Genomic DNA, 13,540 nt, shown 5'->3' on the forward strand with positions numbered 1-13,540 from the left:
GAGAGGGTGGGAGAGGGGAGGCAACTACAATGATCAGAGGTTTGGAACAGGTCCCATATGAAGAGAGGCTAAAGAGACTGGGACTTTTCAGCTTAGAAAAGAGGAGACTGAGGGGGGATAGGATAGAGGTCTATAAAAGCATGAGTGGGGTGGAGAGGGTGCATCAAGAAAAGTTCTTCATTAGTTCCCATAATAGAAGGACTAGAGGACACCAAAGGAAAGGAATGGGTAGCAGGCTTCAAACTAGTAACAGAAAGTTGTTCTTCACAAAGCAAAGAGTCAACCTGCGGAACTCCTTGCTGCAGGAGGCTGTGAAGGCTACAACTAGAACAGAGTTTAAAGGGAAGTGAGATCAAGTCATGGAGGTTGGGTCCATGGAGTGCTATTAGCCAGGGGGTAGGAGTGGTGTCCCTGCCCAAAGTTTGTGGAAGGCTGGAGAGGGATGGCACGAGACAAATGGCTTGGTCACTGTCTTCGGTCCATCCCCTTCAGGGTCCCAAGGGTTGGCCGCTGTCGGCAGACAGGCTACTGGACTAGATGGACCTTTGGTCTGACCCAGTACGGCCATTGTAAGCTCAGGGCTCAGGGTCGGGGATCTCAGTGGACCACCTTGATTTTCATGCACACCTGCTCCTGGGTGGTCAGGCTGGCAGCTCTCCTGCCCTAGACGGCCGCTTTCCTGTGCCTAGTGCGGAGGTCGTGGACAAGGTCCACGATGTCTGCACTAGACCAGACAGGTGCCCGTCTCTTGCGGTCCCGGGCAAGCTCCCAGGAGCCGCCAGCCTGGTCCCGGGAAGAGGGGGAGAGCTGGGGGCATCGGGTGGCTGGCTCGAGCTGTGCCAGGTGCAGGGTCTGCTAGCTGGGTGCTGGCAGGCTTGCACCTGGCACGGGCACCGTAGCCAGCCCGTGCGCCTTTAAGGGGTCCATGGCCGGGAGGGGGGCAATAGAGTTTCCCTGGTGTTAGCCAGAGTGGCCACCAGGGAAAGCTGGGGAGGGCTAGCCTCCCACTAGTTCGAATTAAGGGGCTACACAGCCCTTAATTCGAACTAGTAAGTTCGAACTAGGCTTAGTCCTCATAGAATGAGGTTTACCTAGTTCGAACTAAGCGCTCCACTAGTTCGAATTAAGTTCGAACTAGTGGAGCACTTGTGTAGCGCCTATCAAAGTTAATTCGAACTAACGTCCGTTAGTTCGAATTAACTTTGTAGTGTAGACATACCCTCAGTAACTCTCATCAGACTGATGAGGAGTCCTGTGGCACCTTATAGACTAACTGAAGTGTAGGAGCATAAGCTTTCGTGGGCAAAGACCCACTTCGTCAGATGCATCTGACGAAGTGGGTCTTTGCCCACGAAAGCTTATGCTCCTACACTTCAGTTAGTCTATAAGGTGCCACAGGACTCCTCATCGCTTCTGCAGATTCAGACTAACACGGCTACCCCTCTGATTCTCATCAGACTCTTTGGCTTTTCAGCCAAATTGTTTCATCAGTTCCATTGCATAGCATGTGAATGAGCCCATTTTGTGCATGCAAACTATTGTGCCCACAGAGTTTCTCCTTTAGAGAAAATAATTGGTTGGCTTCAGACTAATGGATTGAATTTTGCCTTTTCTCTCTCTCTTTCTCTGTCTCTCTTTCAAGAAAATTCGTCATCTTTCCAGGAGGATGAAGAGGTAGATATGGAGGCTGTGAACTGGCAGCTAAACAGCACCCCAATGAATGGGCACTCTCCTACCCCAACCACAGCTCGTTTCCCCAGCTGGGTGACTTTTGATGACAATGAGGTCAGCTCTGCTTCCCCACAGAACCTTTCTCCCTTAAAATCAGAGACCCCATCAATAGCAACGCAGACTGCAGATGTAAACTGTAACCTCACTGCATCCTTTAAGAGGGAGCGCCCCAGGAGCACACTGGTGGACCCCACTAAAGTTCAAAAGCTAGATCTCTCCTCCTTAAACAGACTGCCTTCTGTTGGAACACCTCCCTGGAGTGCTACTAACCCCTTCTTGGATGAGACTCTGAGGGACGTCCAACCCTCACCCATCAACCCATTCAGTGCATTCTTAGAGGAACAAGATAGGCGATCCCACAGCTCCTCTCTCTCTAGTGCTACAGGCCATAGCCAAAGAGACTCCCTTATTATTCTCTACCAAGAACCTGACACCATCAGCTTCAATGAGTCAAGCAAAAACTTAATCCACACAGGTGCTGTCGAGCAGCTCAAACAACTCCGAATTGGGGATCCAGATCACCTGAGCAGCACAACTCTGCCTGATGATGACCCCCTGATGCCATATGAGATAGTCAGCACATTGCTGAACTTGGCCCCACCTCAGCCCACAGATGGCTGGCCAATGATGCTTAGGATCCCAGAGAAGAAGAACATCATGTCATCTAGGCATTGGGGGCCGATCTACGTTAAACTGACTGAGAGTGGGTATCTACAACTTTTTTATGAAAAGGGACTGGAGAAACCATTCAGAGAATTCAAACTTGAAATCAATCATGAAATTTCAGAGCCCAAGCTCCAAAACTATGATGAGAATGGAAGGATACACAGCGTGAGGATAGACCGCACCATCTACAAAGAGAAAAGGAAGTATCACCCTAAACCAGCAATCAGCCATGCAGCAGAAAGGGAACAAGTGATAAAGCTAGGTACTACTGATTATGAAGACTTCCTTAGTTTCATCAGCACAGTTCAGGATATGCTAATGGACTTGCCGGCCTCATCATCAGATCTGAGCACAGTAGGATTAAACTATCAAGAGGAAGAAATCACTGTTGATGTCAAGGATGAATTTCATGGCATCTTGGCCAAAGGAGACAATAGGATTCTCCAGCACAGTGTGCTGACTCATATTCATGTTCTCAGCTTTCTTTCTGGCCTCGCAGAATGCAGGCTGGGCCTTAATGACATCCTTATCAAAGGAAATGAAGTTGTTGCACGGCAGGATATCATGCCCACCACTACCACCAAGTGGATCAAGTTGTATAACTGCCGGTTCCATTCCTGCGTGGATGAGGAAGAGTTTAATAGTTCCCATGTTATCCAGTTTAATCCCTTGGATGCTTGCCGATTCGAGCTGATGAGGTTCAGGACTGTGTTTGCTGAGAAGACTTTGCCTTTCACTCTGAGAACAGCAGCCACTGTCAATGGTGCTGAAGTGGAGATCCAAAGCTGGCTGATGATGTCTACTGGGTTCTCCTCCAACCGTGACTCACTAACTCAAGTCCCTTGTGAAAATGTGATGGTCCGCTACCCAGTGCCAAATGAGTGGGTGAAAAATTTCCGCAGGGAAAGTGTCCTGGGCGAAAAGTCTTTGAAAGCCAAGGTGAACAAGGGTGCCAGTTTTGGATCAACCAGCCTATCTGGTTCTGAGCCAGTAATGAGAGTAACTTTGGGAACTGCCAAATATGAACATGCCTTTAATTCCATTGTATGGAGGATAAACCGACTGCCTGACAAAAACTCAGGTGAGTAGAGTGTACTGTGTCTGTGTGGATAAACTTTAAAGGAAAGATATGCTTGAGAAGGTTGGGGACATTGGAATTATATGGGACAGTAGATAAACAGTTGTCCTTCTAGAAGGTTCCCAGGGACATCAGTTGTCTGAAATGGCTGGTTGTCTTCCTCATCCTAAATCTTAGTTTAACGTGTCTTACAAAGAATCACTTGTTTTGATCCAACCATTTTGGTGTAGCCACATACAAATATGCCTTCCAGTCATGGTTTTATCAATGCATTCTGGGACTTATACCTCAGCTTTCCCATAATGCACTACACTGTGTCTGAGAACAAGAAGTTTTTTGATAACTTCCAAATGTAAAGCACTGTACTGTGGTATATTAGGGGGGGCAGCTGAATCATTGTATCTTCATCCCTGTGATTTCTTATTCACAATATTGAAGATTGGACTGATGTGAGATAAAGATATCACTGCATATGTTGCAACCAACTGGTGCAACCAGTGCTATACACATACCACGTATGGTGGCTGTATGTGGACATAGGACACTGTGTACAAGCTAAAAACATACCAAAGCTACATCTTTCATCTGGTGTGTATAAGAACTAAGACGTAATTTCATATTTAAAGGTACAATATCAAGATAAATCATATACTTTAACAATCCTGTGTTTTATTAGTTATATTTCTAATTATTAACATTCAAGTAATCTGCAAAATCTAATTAATTTTTTACCGCCACTATCATTTGTTCACTTTCTGCCCTTTATCCAGGTTGGGCAGTGAAATTTGATCCATATAGTTTACTTTCTGTTTATAGTGAATTACCCTTTCTGGTTCTCATGCCTTTGGCTAATGCTGTTCATTGTATCAATGCTGTTTAAAACACTGTCTTATTTCTGTAGCTGCTTTACAGGACAGGTTCCTGCCTATACTTTTTTCCTACAAGACAAGTTCTGTGTTGCTCCAGACCTGGTCCTTTCTGAGAATATCTGTTCTCATTTGGCAGGAGGGAAGGAAAGCACTAAACTAGGTGCTTCTCACCTTTTGGATCACTTTTCAGCTCAATATGGGCTCCATCACAGAGTATAAATCTGGAGACAAATCACCCTTGATTTCATAAGAGGCTCTGAGAGTTTACTTTGGAGGAAGACTAGAAGCAAAGAGTAGGGGGAATAAACAGAAACATCAGGATGAAAGACTAATCTCATGTCAACAACAGCATGACTGGGGAAAGATATACTATCAATCTGACCCTAAATACAAGTAAATATGTGCTTGTTAGGAAAATTCCACTGTGCCACCTGCCTCACCCGTCAGGTCAGGGGATGAAATTCAGTGACAATTATTCTTCTCTGGCACCAGCCATCTTAGGATCTTAGCATGCTTTACAGACATACAGCTGGGAAAATTGAAGCCTACATAGATTAATCATATGTCTGCACTTCAGGCTAGAAGGCATAATTCTCAGCCCAAGGTGGCATACCCATGTTAGCTCTGACCTAGCTTGCAGGCTAAAAATAGAATGTAGCCCTATCAGTGGCAAGGGCTAGCTGCCCCGAGTACATAAATATCCATGTTGTTGGCAAGTATTCAAGTCTGCTATCCTTCAGACCACCACAGTTATGCTTTATTTTTAATGTACTAGCTCAGTCACTGGCGCTTGAGCCACATGTCCTTGAGCTGGAATTTACACCTCCAGCTCAAAGTATGGACATAACCTTAAGTGACTTGTCTAAATTCACACAGCATGTCACTAGCAGAATTGTTCTCAGACTCCAGAATTCTTGACTCTTCTGCCTACTCAAGCCATTAGTGATGCTCGCTTACTCACTTTTACCTTATGTGAAATGTTAACTCAAGTCTCCAGTTCTTTGTCCTTGTCTGTCTGTGAACTTACATCTGCCTCCCAACAGGGGAGGATGAAGCTGAGATGAAGTCCCTGCTGTTGGAGTATATTGCTGAACTTCTTCCCAGAACAGCTTGGTAAACTCTGTTGCTCTTATCTTCCCCCACAGTACTGAGCAGTAGAGACACACACGGGTGCTGGGGAGGAGCAAGGGAGCCATGGCTGCAAACAACCTCTCCTGTCAGGTCACAGTGTGACATCAGGGAAAGGAAAGGGGAGCAGGCATTATGACATGGCCACTTTATCTGTGAAAAGTAGTCTGGGAGGGAATCTCTACTAGGCCTAGTATAGTTTGAATCCTTGCCTCTCAGGGACTATTTATATTTCTTGACCTCACTTATCCTATGGCTCTATATGCTCAAAATATACAATATTTTAAAAAACCACAGAGAGCTCCCTGAATGAATAGAGACCCATCCATCTAGCCACCCACATCCTTCATGCCTTATCAAAAGGTGGGCTGTACTGGATGCCCTGAATGTTGACAAATCCAGGCTGTAGTAGACCAAAGAAGGGCAAATTTCACTTCAAGGATCCCCATCAAAAATATGGTGCAGCAGCCCCTTGCAGTTTAATTCAAGGAGGATCTAGCTGCCTGTCCTCACTGACTGCTACTAAAGGTGGTATTAGAGCAGGGCTGGGCAAAATGCGGCCTGGGAGGCCGGATCTGTCCTGCCTAACACTTTGATCCAGCCTATGGACTGCATTGCGCTGTTTTCTATTTATATCCTGCTATCCATGCCACTGAATTTCCAGATAGGGTTGCCACATGTCCTGTATTGACCCGGACAGTCTGGTATTTTTACCTCCTGTCCAGTAAAAAAAAATTCAGAAAATACTGGATACCTAAAATGTCCAGTATTTTCTGATTTTTTTTCCCCCAGCCAGGAGGCAAAAATACCTGGCACCCCTACAACACACCCAGCAACTGGGCCTAGCCCCTGGCCTCCCCCCTGGACCTCCGACACCCCCTGCCCCTGGATCCTCTACTTACCTGATTCTGCAGGGAAGCTAAGTTCTGGCTTGAACAAGAACACAAAATGGCTACCGGCAAAAAGCCTAAAGACCAAGGGGAAGCAATGCCTTCCCTGGGTCTTAGTGCTCAATAGCTCCCCTGTTCCTATCCCTATTCTGACTCTGCACTCACTCTGAAAGGGACCATGCTGTTTTATTATTTATTTATTTATTTATTTTTGCTTAAGAAAAGTCTCGGAGTCCTTCCCCCCCCCCCCAACAGAATTTTTCCCCAGTTTTTTTTTGGGGGGGGGGGCTTCAGTATTTTTGGTTCAACCATCTGGCAACCCTATGTCCAGGCGGTGGCTCAGATAGCAGGATCCTATTTAAATGGTTCATGGTTCCCCGTCGTGGTGCTATCCCGGCAGGGGCTGGGGCAGCGAGCCTTATAAATAGCCACAGCAACCCTGGGTGGCTGCAAGGCAATGTGGTAGCATCACAGCCGGGAGCCCTTTGCTGTGTTTTTAATTCAAGGCCTCCAGCCCCAGACAACTCTGGGAGGAGGGAAGTCCCCAGTCCTACCTCTTCCTCCCCAGGCTCCATTCCTTCCAGGAGTAGGGAAGCTGGCCTGTGACCACATAGCAAAATTCATTGTGACCACCGGCGAAAATTATTGCCAACCCCTGTATTAGAGGGGGAGAGTGGTGGGTGGGTCCTTCAGATAGCCAAGTCCTAAACCATTTAATCTGGTGCTCACTTGCATTTCATAAAATCCAAGCTCCAGTTTCTGGGAATTATTCCCGTAGCTTCATTACCTTATCTAGGTTTCCTTGTCTTTGTGGTCCTGATATGAACAGGCCCTGTGCTCTCCAGCTTTTCAGCCTTCCCTGAGGGCCATCTGTGAAAGCATCTGGGCCATTTGCTTGTGGCTACAAATTGAAAAGCGTACAACTGAATCAAACAATCCATGTATTTAGCCTTTGTTTTTCTCTTGGAAGCAACTAATGGCAGGATTCCACAGAATATGTGGCTGAGCTTCTTCCTAGAACAGCTTGATAAACTCTGTTGCTCTTCTCTGATTCACAATGAACATGTTGACTCTGGCTGATAAAGGAAGCCTGTTTATAGGCCCCATAGAGCCTCAGTTACAACTGGATGTGATCCAGCACAAGAGTACTAGCATGTGTTTTTACCCTCTGGCAATGAAAGAAGAGTATTAAGAAAATAGCTGTACTGAGGCTTTATGATCATGGGAAAAAGCTGTACAAATAAAGCAGAGGTGTGACCCAAACCAGAATTTTGGATCTAGCTATCCTGAACTGTGGAGTAGTTTGGCTATTGATCCAGTCCCAAGCATACTTGCTGGTCCTAACTGTAAAGTGGGCCAAATTAAAACTCTAGATCTTACCGCCTCTGAGCTTTGGAGACAGTTTAGAACCAGGTCCATTCCAAACATGGCTGCTTATGCCTATTTCTGAAACAGATAATTTTCAACACAGACTTTATGATCAGGAATGAGTGAGAAAGAAAGAGATATTGGTGGCTCAGAACGGCAGGAAGTCCAGAAGATGATGAGTCTGCCTGAAGTCTTCTCTTGGTTTTACTGCTGAATTTTATGTGTCTTTCAGATTGAGGGATCTGATTGGGTATGATGGGGGAAATACAAGTATAATGAAGTTATATTTTGCAACCCCTGGTCAATTAGGGTGCGTCTAGATTACATGCCTCTGCCGACAGAGGCATGTAAAATAGGCTACCCGACATAATCAATGAAGCAGGGATTTAAATATCCCCAGCTTCATTAAAATAAAAATGGCTGCCGCGCTGTGCCAGCTCAGCTGATTGTCAGCACAGCACGCGAGTAAAGACATGGATCGGTCGCCAAGGGAAGCCTTTGTTGACCGCTCCTGTAAACCTCATTTCACGTGGCATAAAGGAGCGGTTGACAAAGGCTTCCCTTGTTGACCGATCCACGTTTTGACTCACATGCTGTGCCGATGATCAGCTGAGTCGGCACAGCGCGGCGGCCATTTTTATTTTAATGAAGACGGGGATATTTAAATCCCCGCTTCATTGACTATGCCGGGTAGCCTATTTTACATGCCTCTGTCGGCAGAGGCATGTAATCTAGATGTACTCTTAATGACTGCATGGGTTCCTTATTTTTTGTTAAAACTTTTGTGTATTTTTCCATTCACAGAAGTTTCACTTATATAATGTAAGTGCAAGAGTGGGCATCAACAGTAAATGTTTGAATGATGTGCTCAGAGAAGGAGGCTAGGGACACATCCATTGTTTAGCCCAAGTTAAAATATTCTTGAATCTTTCATTTGAAATATCCTAGTGATCCCATAATTGGTAGCAGGTATTTCAAATTCCACAGGGAGTGGTCTTTGTAAGTTGTAAGTGGTCTTTGAAAAGTTGTATGCTCTACAGAGATTTTTCAGAGCTTAGCAAAAATTTCTGAGCATTCCCAAGCCTCTCACAGCTGATAGTGCTTAGCAGACTGTCAGGGTATGTCTACACAGCAGGGCTAAAGTTGAATTAAGATACACAACTTCAGCTACATCATTGCATAGCTGAAGTTGAAATAGCTTAATTCAGCTTTTGGCACCGTCTACACAGCGGGAATTCAAAGGAAAAACACTCTTCCTTTGACTTCCCTTATTCCTCCTGAAGTAAGGATTACCATAAGTCGGAGTGGGTACGTCTAAACTATATGGCTCCATCGACGGAGCCAGGTAGATTTGTTTTTTTGGCAAAGGCAAATGAAGCCGCGATTTAAATTTACATGGCTGCTGTGCTGAGCCGACAAACAGCTGATCAGCTGTTTGTCGGCTCAGCGCGCTAGTCTGGATGCTCCCTTGCCGACATCGAAGCCCTTTGTCGGCAGCCCCGGTAAACCTCATCCCACGAGGAATAACAGGGCTGCCGACAAAGGGCTTTGATGTCAGCAGGGGAGCGTCCAGACTAGCGCGCTGAGCTGACAAACAGCTGATCAGCTGTTTGTCAGCTCAGCGCAGCAGCCATGTAAATTTAAATGAAGCCTCAATCATTTAAATCGCGGCTTCATTTGCCTTTGCCTATCTGTCTAATCTACATGGCTCCGTCGACGGAGCCATGTAGTTTAGACACACCCAGTAAGAAGTCCTTCAACTCAATATTATTTCAATATAAAGGCTTGTAGTGTAGACGCGCCCTATGTTATTTAGGAATAACGTCAGTATTCCAGAATAACGCTGCTGTGTAGACATACCCTCAGAGAACAAGAAAGTATGTTCCTTGTCTTAGTTCAAAAGGTTTTGGCTCACCCTAGCCTGGCTCAGCCATTGCATGAAAAGTGTTCCTGAGCCTGATAGTCCTGGGCTAAAGAATGGTCTGTTTTAGTCCAAACTATTAAAGTTTGACAAGTTATAAGCAACTGAAAATAGACTCTTATAATGGGAAATACTGAGCACATTTAACAATCAGTGCTCTCAGTTCTGCCTGTAAATGGTGGAACTGTCTTTCTCAAGTGGTGGTGTTGACTCTTGACAGGGCAAGGTGATCCTCATCACTGGACTGTGTACTGCAAGATCCTGCCTTTGGCTGTGCCCATACCTGATGCTGCCCACAGTGCACCAGTGCAGTATATGGAAATTGGTTGGATATTTTCTTCCTGATCTTTGTGGTGACTGGTTTATATTCATTTCGTGAATTCTCATTCACTGAAGCCAGTCTAGAATGATCAACTATCATCCCTGCAGATTGTTTACTTTAGTCATTTCTGGATGCTCCATTTGCACTGTAACTATTATAACTTCATAACTTACTCAGACAGAGTCTCTGTTTATCACTTTTTTAAGATGCTTCTTGCTGTGGGGGGGGGGGGGGGTTCCCTTGTTGATCCTCACAACAGTTTTAAGTTTTATTTTCTCTCTCTTCCCAGCTTCTGGCCATCCCCACTGCTTCTTTTGCCACTTAGAGCTTGGCTCTGACCGGGAAGTGCCTTCCAATTTTGTCTGCTATGTGGATGTGGAGTTTGACATGCCCACTACTTCAGCATCCAAAGCCACTGTTAGGTCCATCTCTGTAGAGGACAAGACTGATGTCAGGAAATGGGTCAACTATTCAGCACACTACAGTTACAAGGTAAAGTGCACAGTTGGCAATCTCTGCAGCAAGCATAGCTGTTGCACGATTCATTTTTCTTTAGATGTATTTACTGCTGGTGAAAGAGATGATTTATCAAGGTGAAAAACAGTCAGAGGTAGGAGCAGAACTCTTGAATCCCAGCCCTGTGCTTAGATCACTAGACAGCCCTGACTGGTTGCACTTGGAATTTCTGTATCCATCACTGCCAAACAAGTACCTGTTTAGTGACACAGGGATTCCTTATGCTTTTCTGTAGTAGTATACACCTTTCTAGCTTCAGCAATTTTGCAAGTATTCTAGTCAAAATTAAGTATTTCTGTACTTTTTAAATGTGATGGGCTATTAACTGACATAAATCAGCATAGCTCTATTTGTTTCTATGGAACTACACCAGCTGTCACCAGCTAAAGAGATAGGGTCAATCTTCAAAAGTACACAAGCCGCATTTTTAGAAAGGATTTATGAGACTTAGTCTCCTAGGGTATGTCTACACTACCCCGATAGTTCGAGCTAGCGGGGTAATGTATGCATACCGCACTTGCTAATGGAGCCCGGGATTTGAATTTCCTGGGCTTCATTAGCATAAGCGGGGAGCCGCCATTTTTAAATCCCCGCTGCTTCGAACCCCGTGCAGCGCGGCTACACGGGACTCGAATTAGGTAGTTCGGACTAGGGTGCCTATTCCGAACTACCGGTACACCTCGTTTCACGAGGAGTAACGGTAGTTCGGAATAGGAACCTAGTCCGAACTACCTAGTTCGAGCCCCGTGTAGCCGCGCTGCACGGGGTTCGAAGCAGCGGGGATTTAAAAATGGCGGCTCCCCGCTTATGCTAATGAAGCCCGGGAAATTCAAATCCCGGGCTCCATTAGCAAGTGCGGTATGCATACATTACCCCGCTAGTTCGAACTAGCGGGGTAGTGTAGACATACCCCTAAAGGCCAGATTTTTAAAGGTATTTTGGCACCTAAGTATAGTTGGTCATGAATTTCTCAACATTTTGGGGGGCTGGGTGGGAGAGGGAGCAGATTTGTCAAAATCACTACTTTCTGTAGAATCATACTACAGGCAGTCCCCGGGTTACGTACAAGATAGGGACTGTAGGTTTGTACTTAAGTTGAATTTGTACTTAAGTCGGAACTGGCGTCCAGATTCAGCCGCTGCTGAAACTGACCAGCGGCTGACTACAAGAAGCCCGAGGCAGAGTTTCTGTGTCCCGGGCTTCCTGGAATCAGCTGCTGATCAGTTTCAACAGCAGCTGAATCTGGACGCCTGGGACAGAGCAGCTGGGGCACTGCCAGGTAGGTCCCCGCAGTGCCGCACCTCGGCGCTGCGGGCACCAACCCGGCAGCACCCCAGCTGCTCTACCCCAGGTGTCCCCAAGTCAGCTGCTGCTGAAACTGATCAGCGGCTGATTCCAGGAAGCCCGGGGCAGAGCAACTCTGCCTCGGGCTTCCTGTAGTCAGCCGCTGGTCAGTTTCAGCAGCGGCTGACTTGGGGACGCCTGGGGCAGAGCAGCTGTGGTGCTGCTGGGTTGGTCCAGTAGCGCCGCTCCTAGGCGCTACTGGACCAACCTGGCAGCACCTCAGCTGCTCTGCCCCAGGCATCCTGATTCAGCCACTGCTGAAACTGACCAGCAGCGGCTGAATCAGGACGCCTGAGGCAGAGCAGCTGGGGTGCTGCCGGGTTGGTCCAGTAGCGCCTAGGAGCGGTGCTACTGGACCAACCGGCAGCGCCCCAGCTGCTCTACCACAGGCTGCGAGAAAAGCCTGGTCTGCTAGGCGCCCCCCCCCCCCCCCCCAGCAGACCATGGAGATGCGGGCGGCGGGACCGCGATGCGACGCGGTCCCGCCGCCCGGATCCTCCGCGGCTTTGCTCTGCGTCTCCCTGGTCTGCTGGGGGGAGGGGGGCCAGCAGACCAGGGAGGCACGGAGCAGCTTTTCTCGCCCCGGAGGACGCGTGTGGCGGGACCGCGGCGCGTCTGGGCAGTCCCGCTGCCCGCATCCTCCAGGGCGAGAAAAGCCCCGTTCGTAAGTACGGATCCAACATAAGGCGGATCCGCGTAACTCAGGGACTGCCTGTAGTTTTAGGAAAATGTTTTGTCTGTAAATTTTCATGGATCCAGGATGAATTTCTGGTCAAATCTAGGAGACATTCCAGACTAACACACACCCTGATTCAGAGGAGGGACTTGACCTTGTTTTTTCACACCCTAGCTAACTGCCATAAGCACTGACCTCTAGAGCCAGAATCTGTTCATCCGTTTCTGTTTCAAAGTAGGGTGGCACTAGAGCTTGCAAATTAAATGGTTGCAAGAATTTTTAATGTGAGCAAAACATATTTTCTGAAAACAGTGTTATAGAAAATGATGGAACTTTCTGCTTCAGACTGAATTTTTTTATATACTTGGCATATAAAGTTTTAGACAAAATGGTAAAATTTAGGCCAAGTTGCAAGCAGCTGAAAACAGGTTCTGTAATGGAAAATGTTGGACAACCTTAACTAAGCTGGCACTAACAGCCTGCAGTAAGCTGGCACTACTGGCCTGCAGTAAGCCAAGACAGAGTAGAAAGTTCCTGGCCTCTATCATCACTCTTTCTGAGAACCAAGGAGAATGGACAGCCAGAGTCTTGGACTTACTGCTGTTCATATCATTTTGTTGGTGCCAAGAGATACTACAGTGACAGGTAAATCAGAAGTTCTCTGAGAGCAGGCTGTGGTGTGCTACAAAATTATGTTTTCACACATAATTTTTGTGTGTGAAATACTTATCCTAAGGTATTCAGCCCAGCATGTTGACTTCATTTATGACTATTCAGAGATGGTGTGTTTATACACAAATGGATCTGAACTGTTTTTATTTTACTCTTGAATGTTCTTGAGTGTGTTAAGCTGTATATGTTTCATTGTAAATTTTCTGGGATACTATTGTAGATTGGTGCTATTTAGAAGTACGGTTACAGGTTGTATCTCCCTAAACCATGACTTTCTGGTCTAGCAACATCTGTGATCTGGCAGACCACGGATGTTCCTGGACCAGAAAGCCCAAGGGCAGGAAGGCAAGTGGTGGGCA

The 13,540-nt window shown here is 46.6% G+C and overlaps 1 protein-coding gene across 4 annotated transcripts in view; it reads left to right on the top strand.

Moving 5' to 3' along the window:
* Positions 1 to 13,540, top strand: part of LOC106731555 (stonin-2) — a 133,086-nt gene that overhangs the window by 104,116 nt on the left and 15,430 nt on the right. For 3 of the 4 annotated variants that reach the window (XR_012903349.1, XR_012903348.1, XM_075926761.1), the window contains exons 5-6: positions 1,643 to 3,478; positions 10,263 to 10,465. Coding sequence is in view for 2 of the 4 variants with exons in the window: in XM_075926761.1 (XP_075782876.1) it covers positions 1,643 to 3,478; positions 10,263 to 10,465 (2,039 nt within the window). In the remaining 2 variants the exon portion in view is untranslated. Of the gene's footprint in view, positions 1 to 1,642; positions 3,479 to 5,387; positions 5,458 to 10,262; positions 10,466 to 13,540 lie in introns of those variants that run through there. The other variant, XM_075926762.1, reaches the window with a different exon arrangement.

This window comes from Pelodiscus sinensis, chromosome 4 (genome assembly GCF_049634645.1).
Source record: "Pelodiscus sinensis isolate JC-2024 chromosome 4, ASM4963464v1, whole genome shotgun sequence".
NCBI classification, from domain to species: domain Eukaryota; kingdom Metazoa; phylum Chordata; order Testudines; family Trionychidae; genus Pelodiscus; species Pelodiscus sinensis.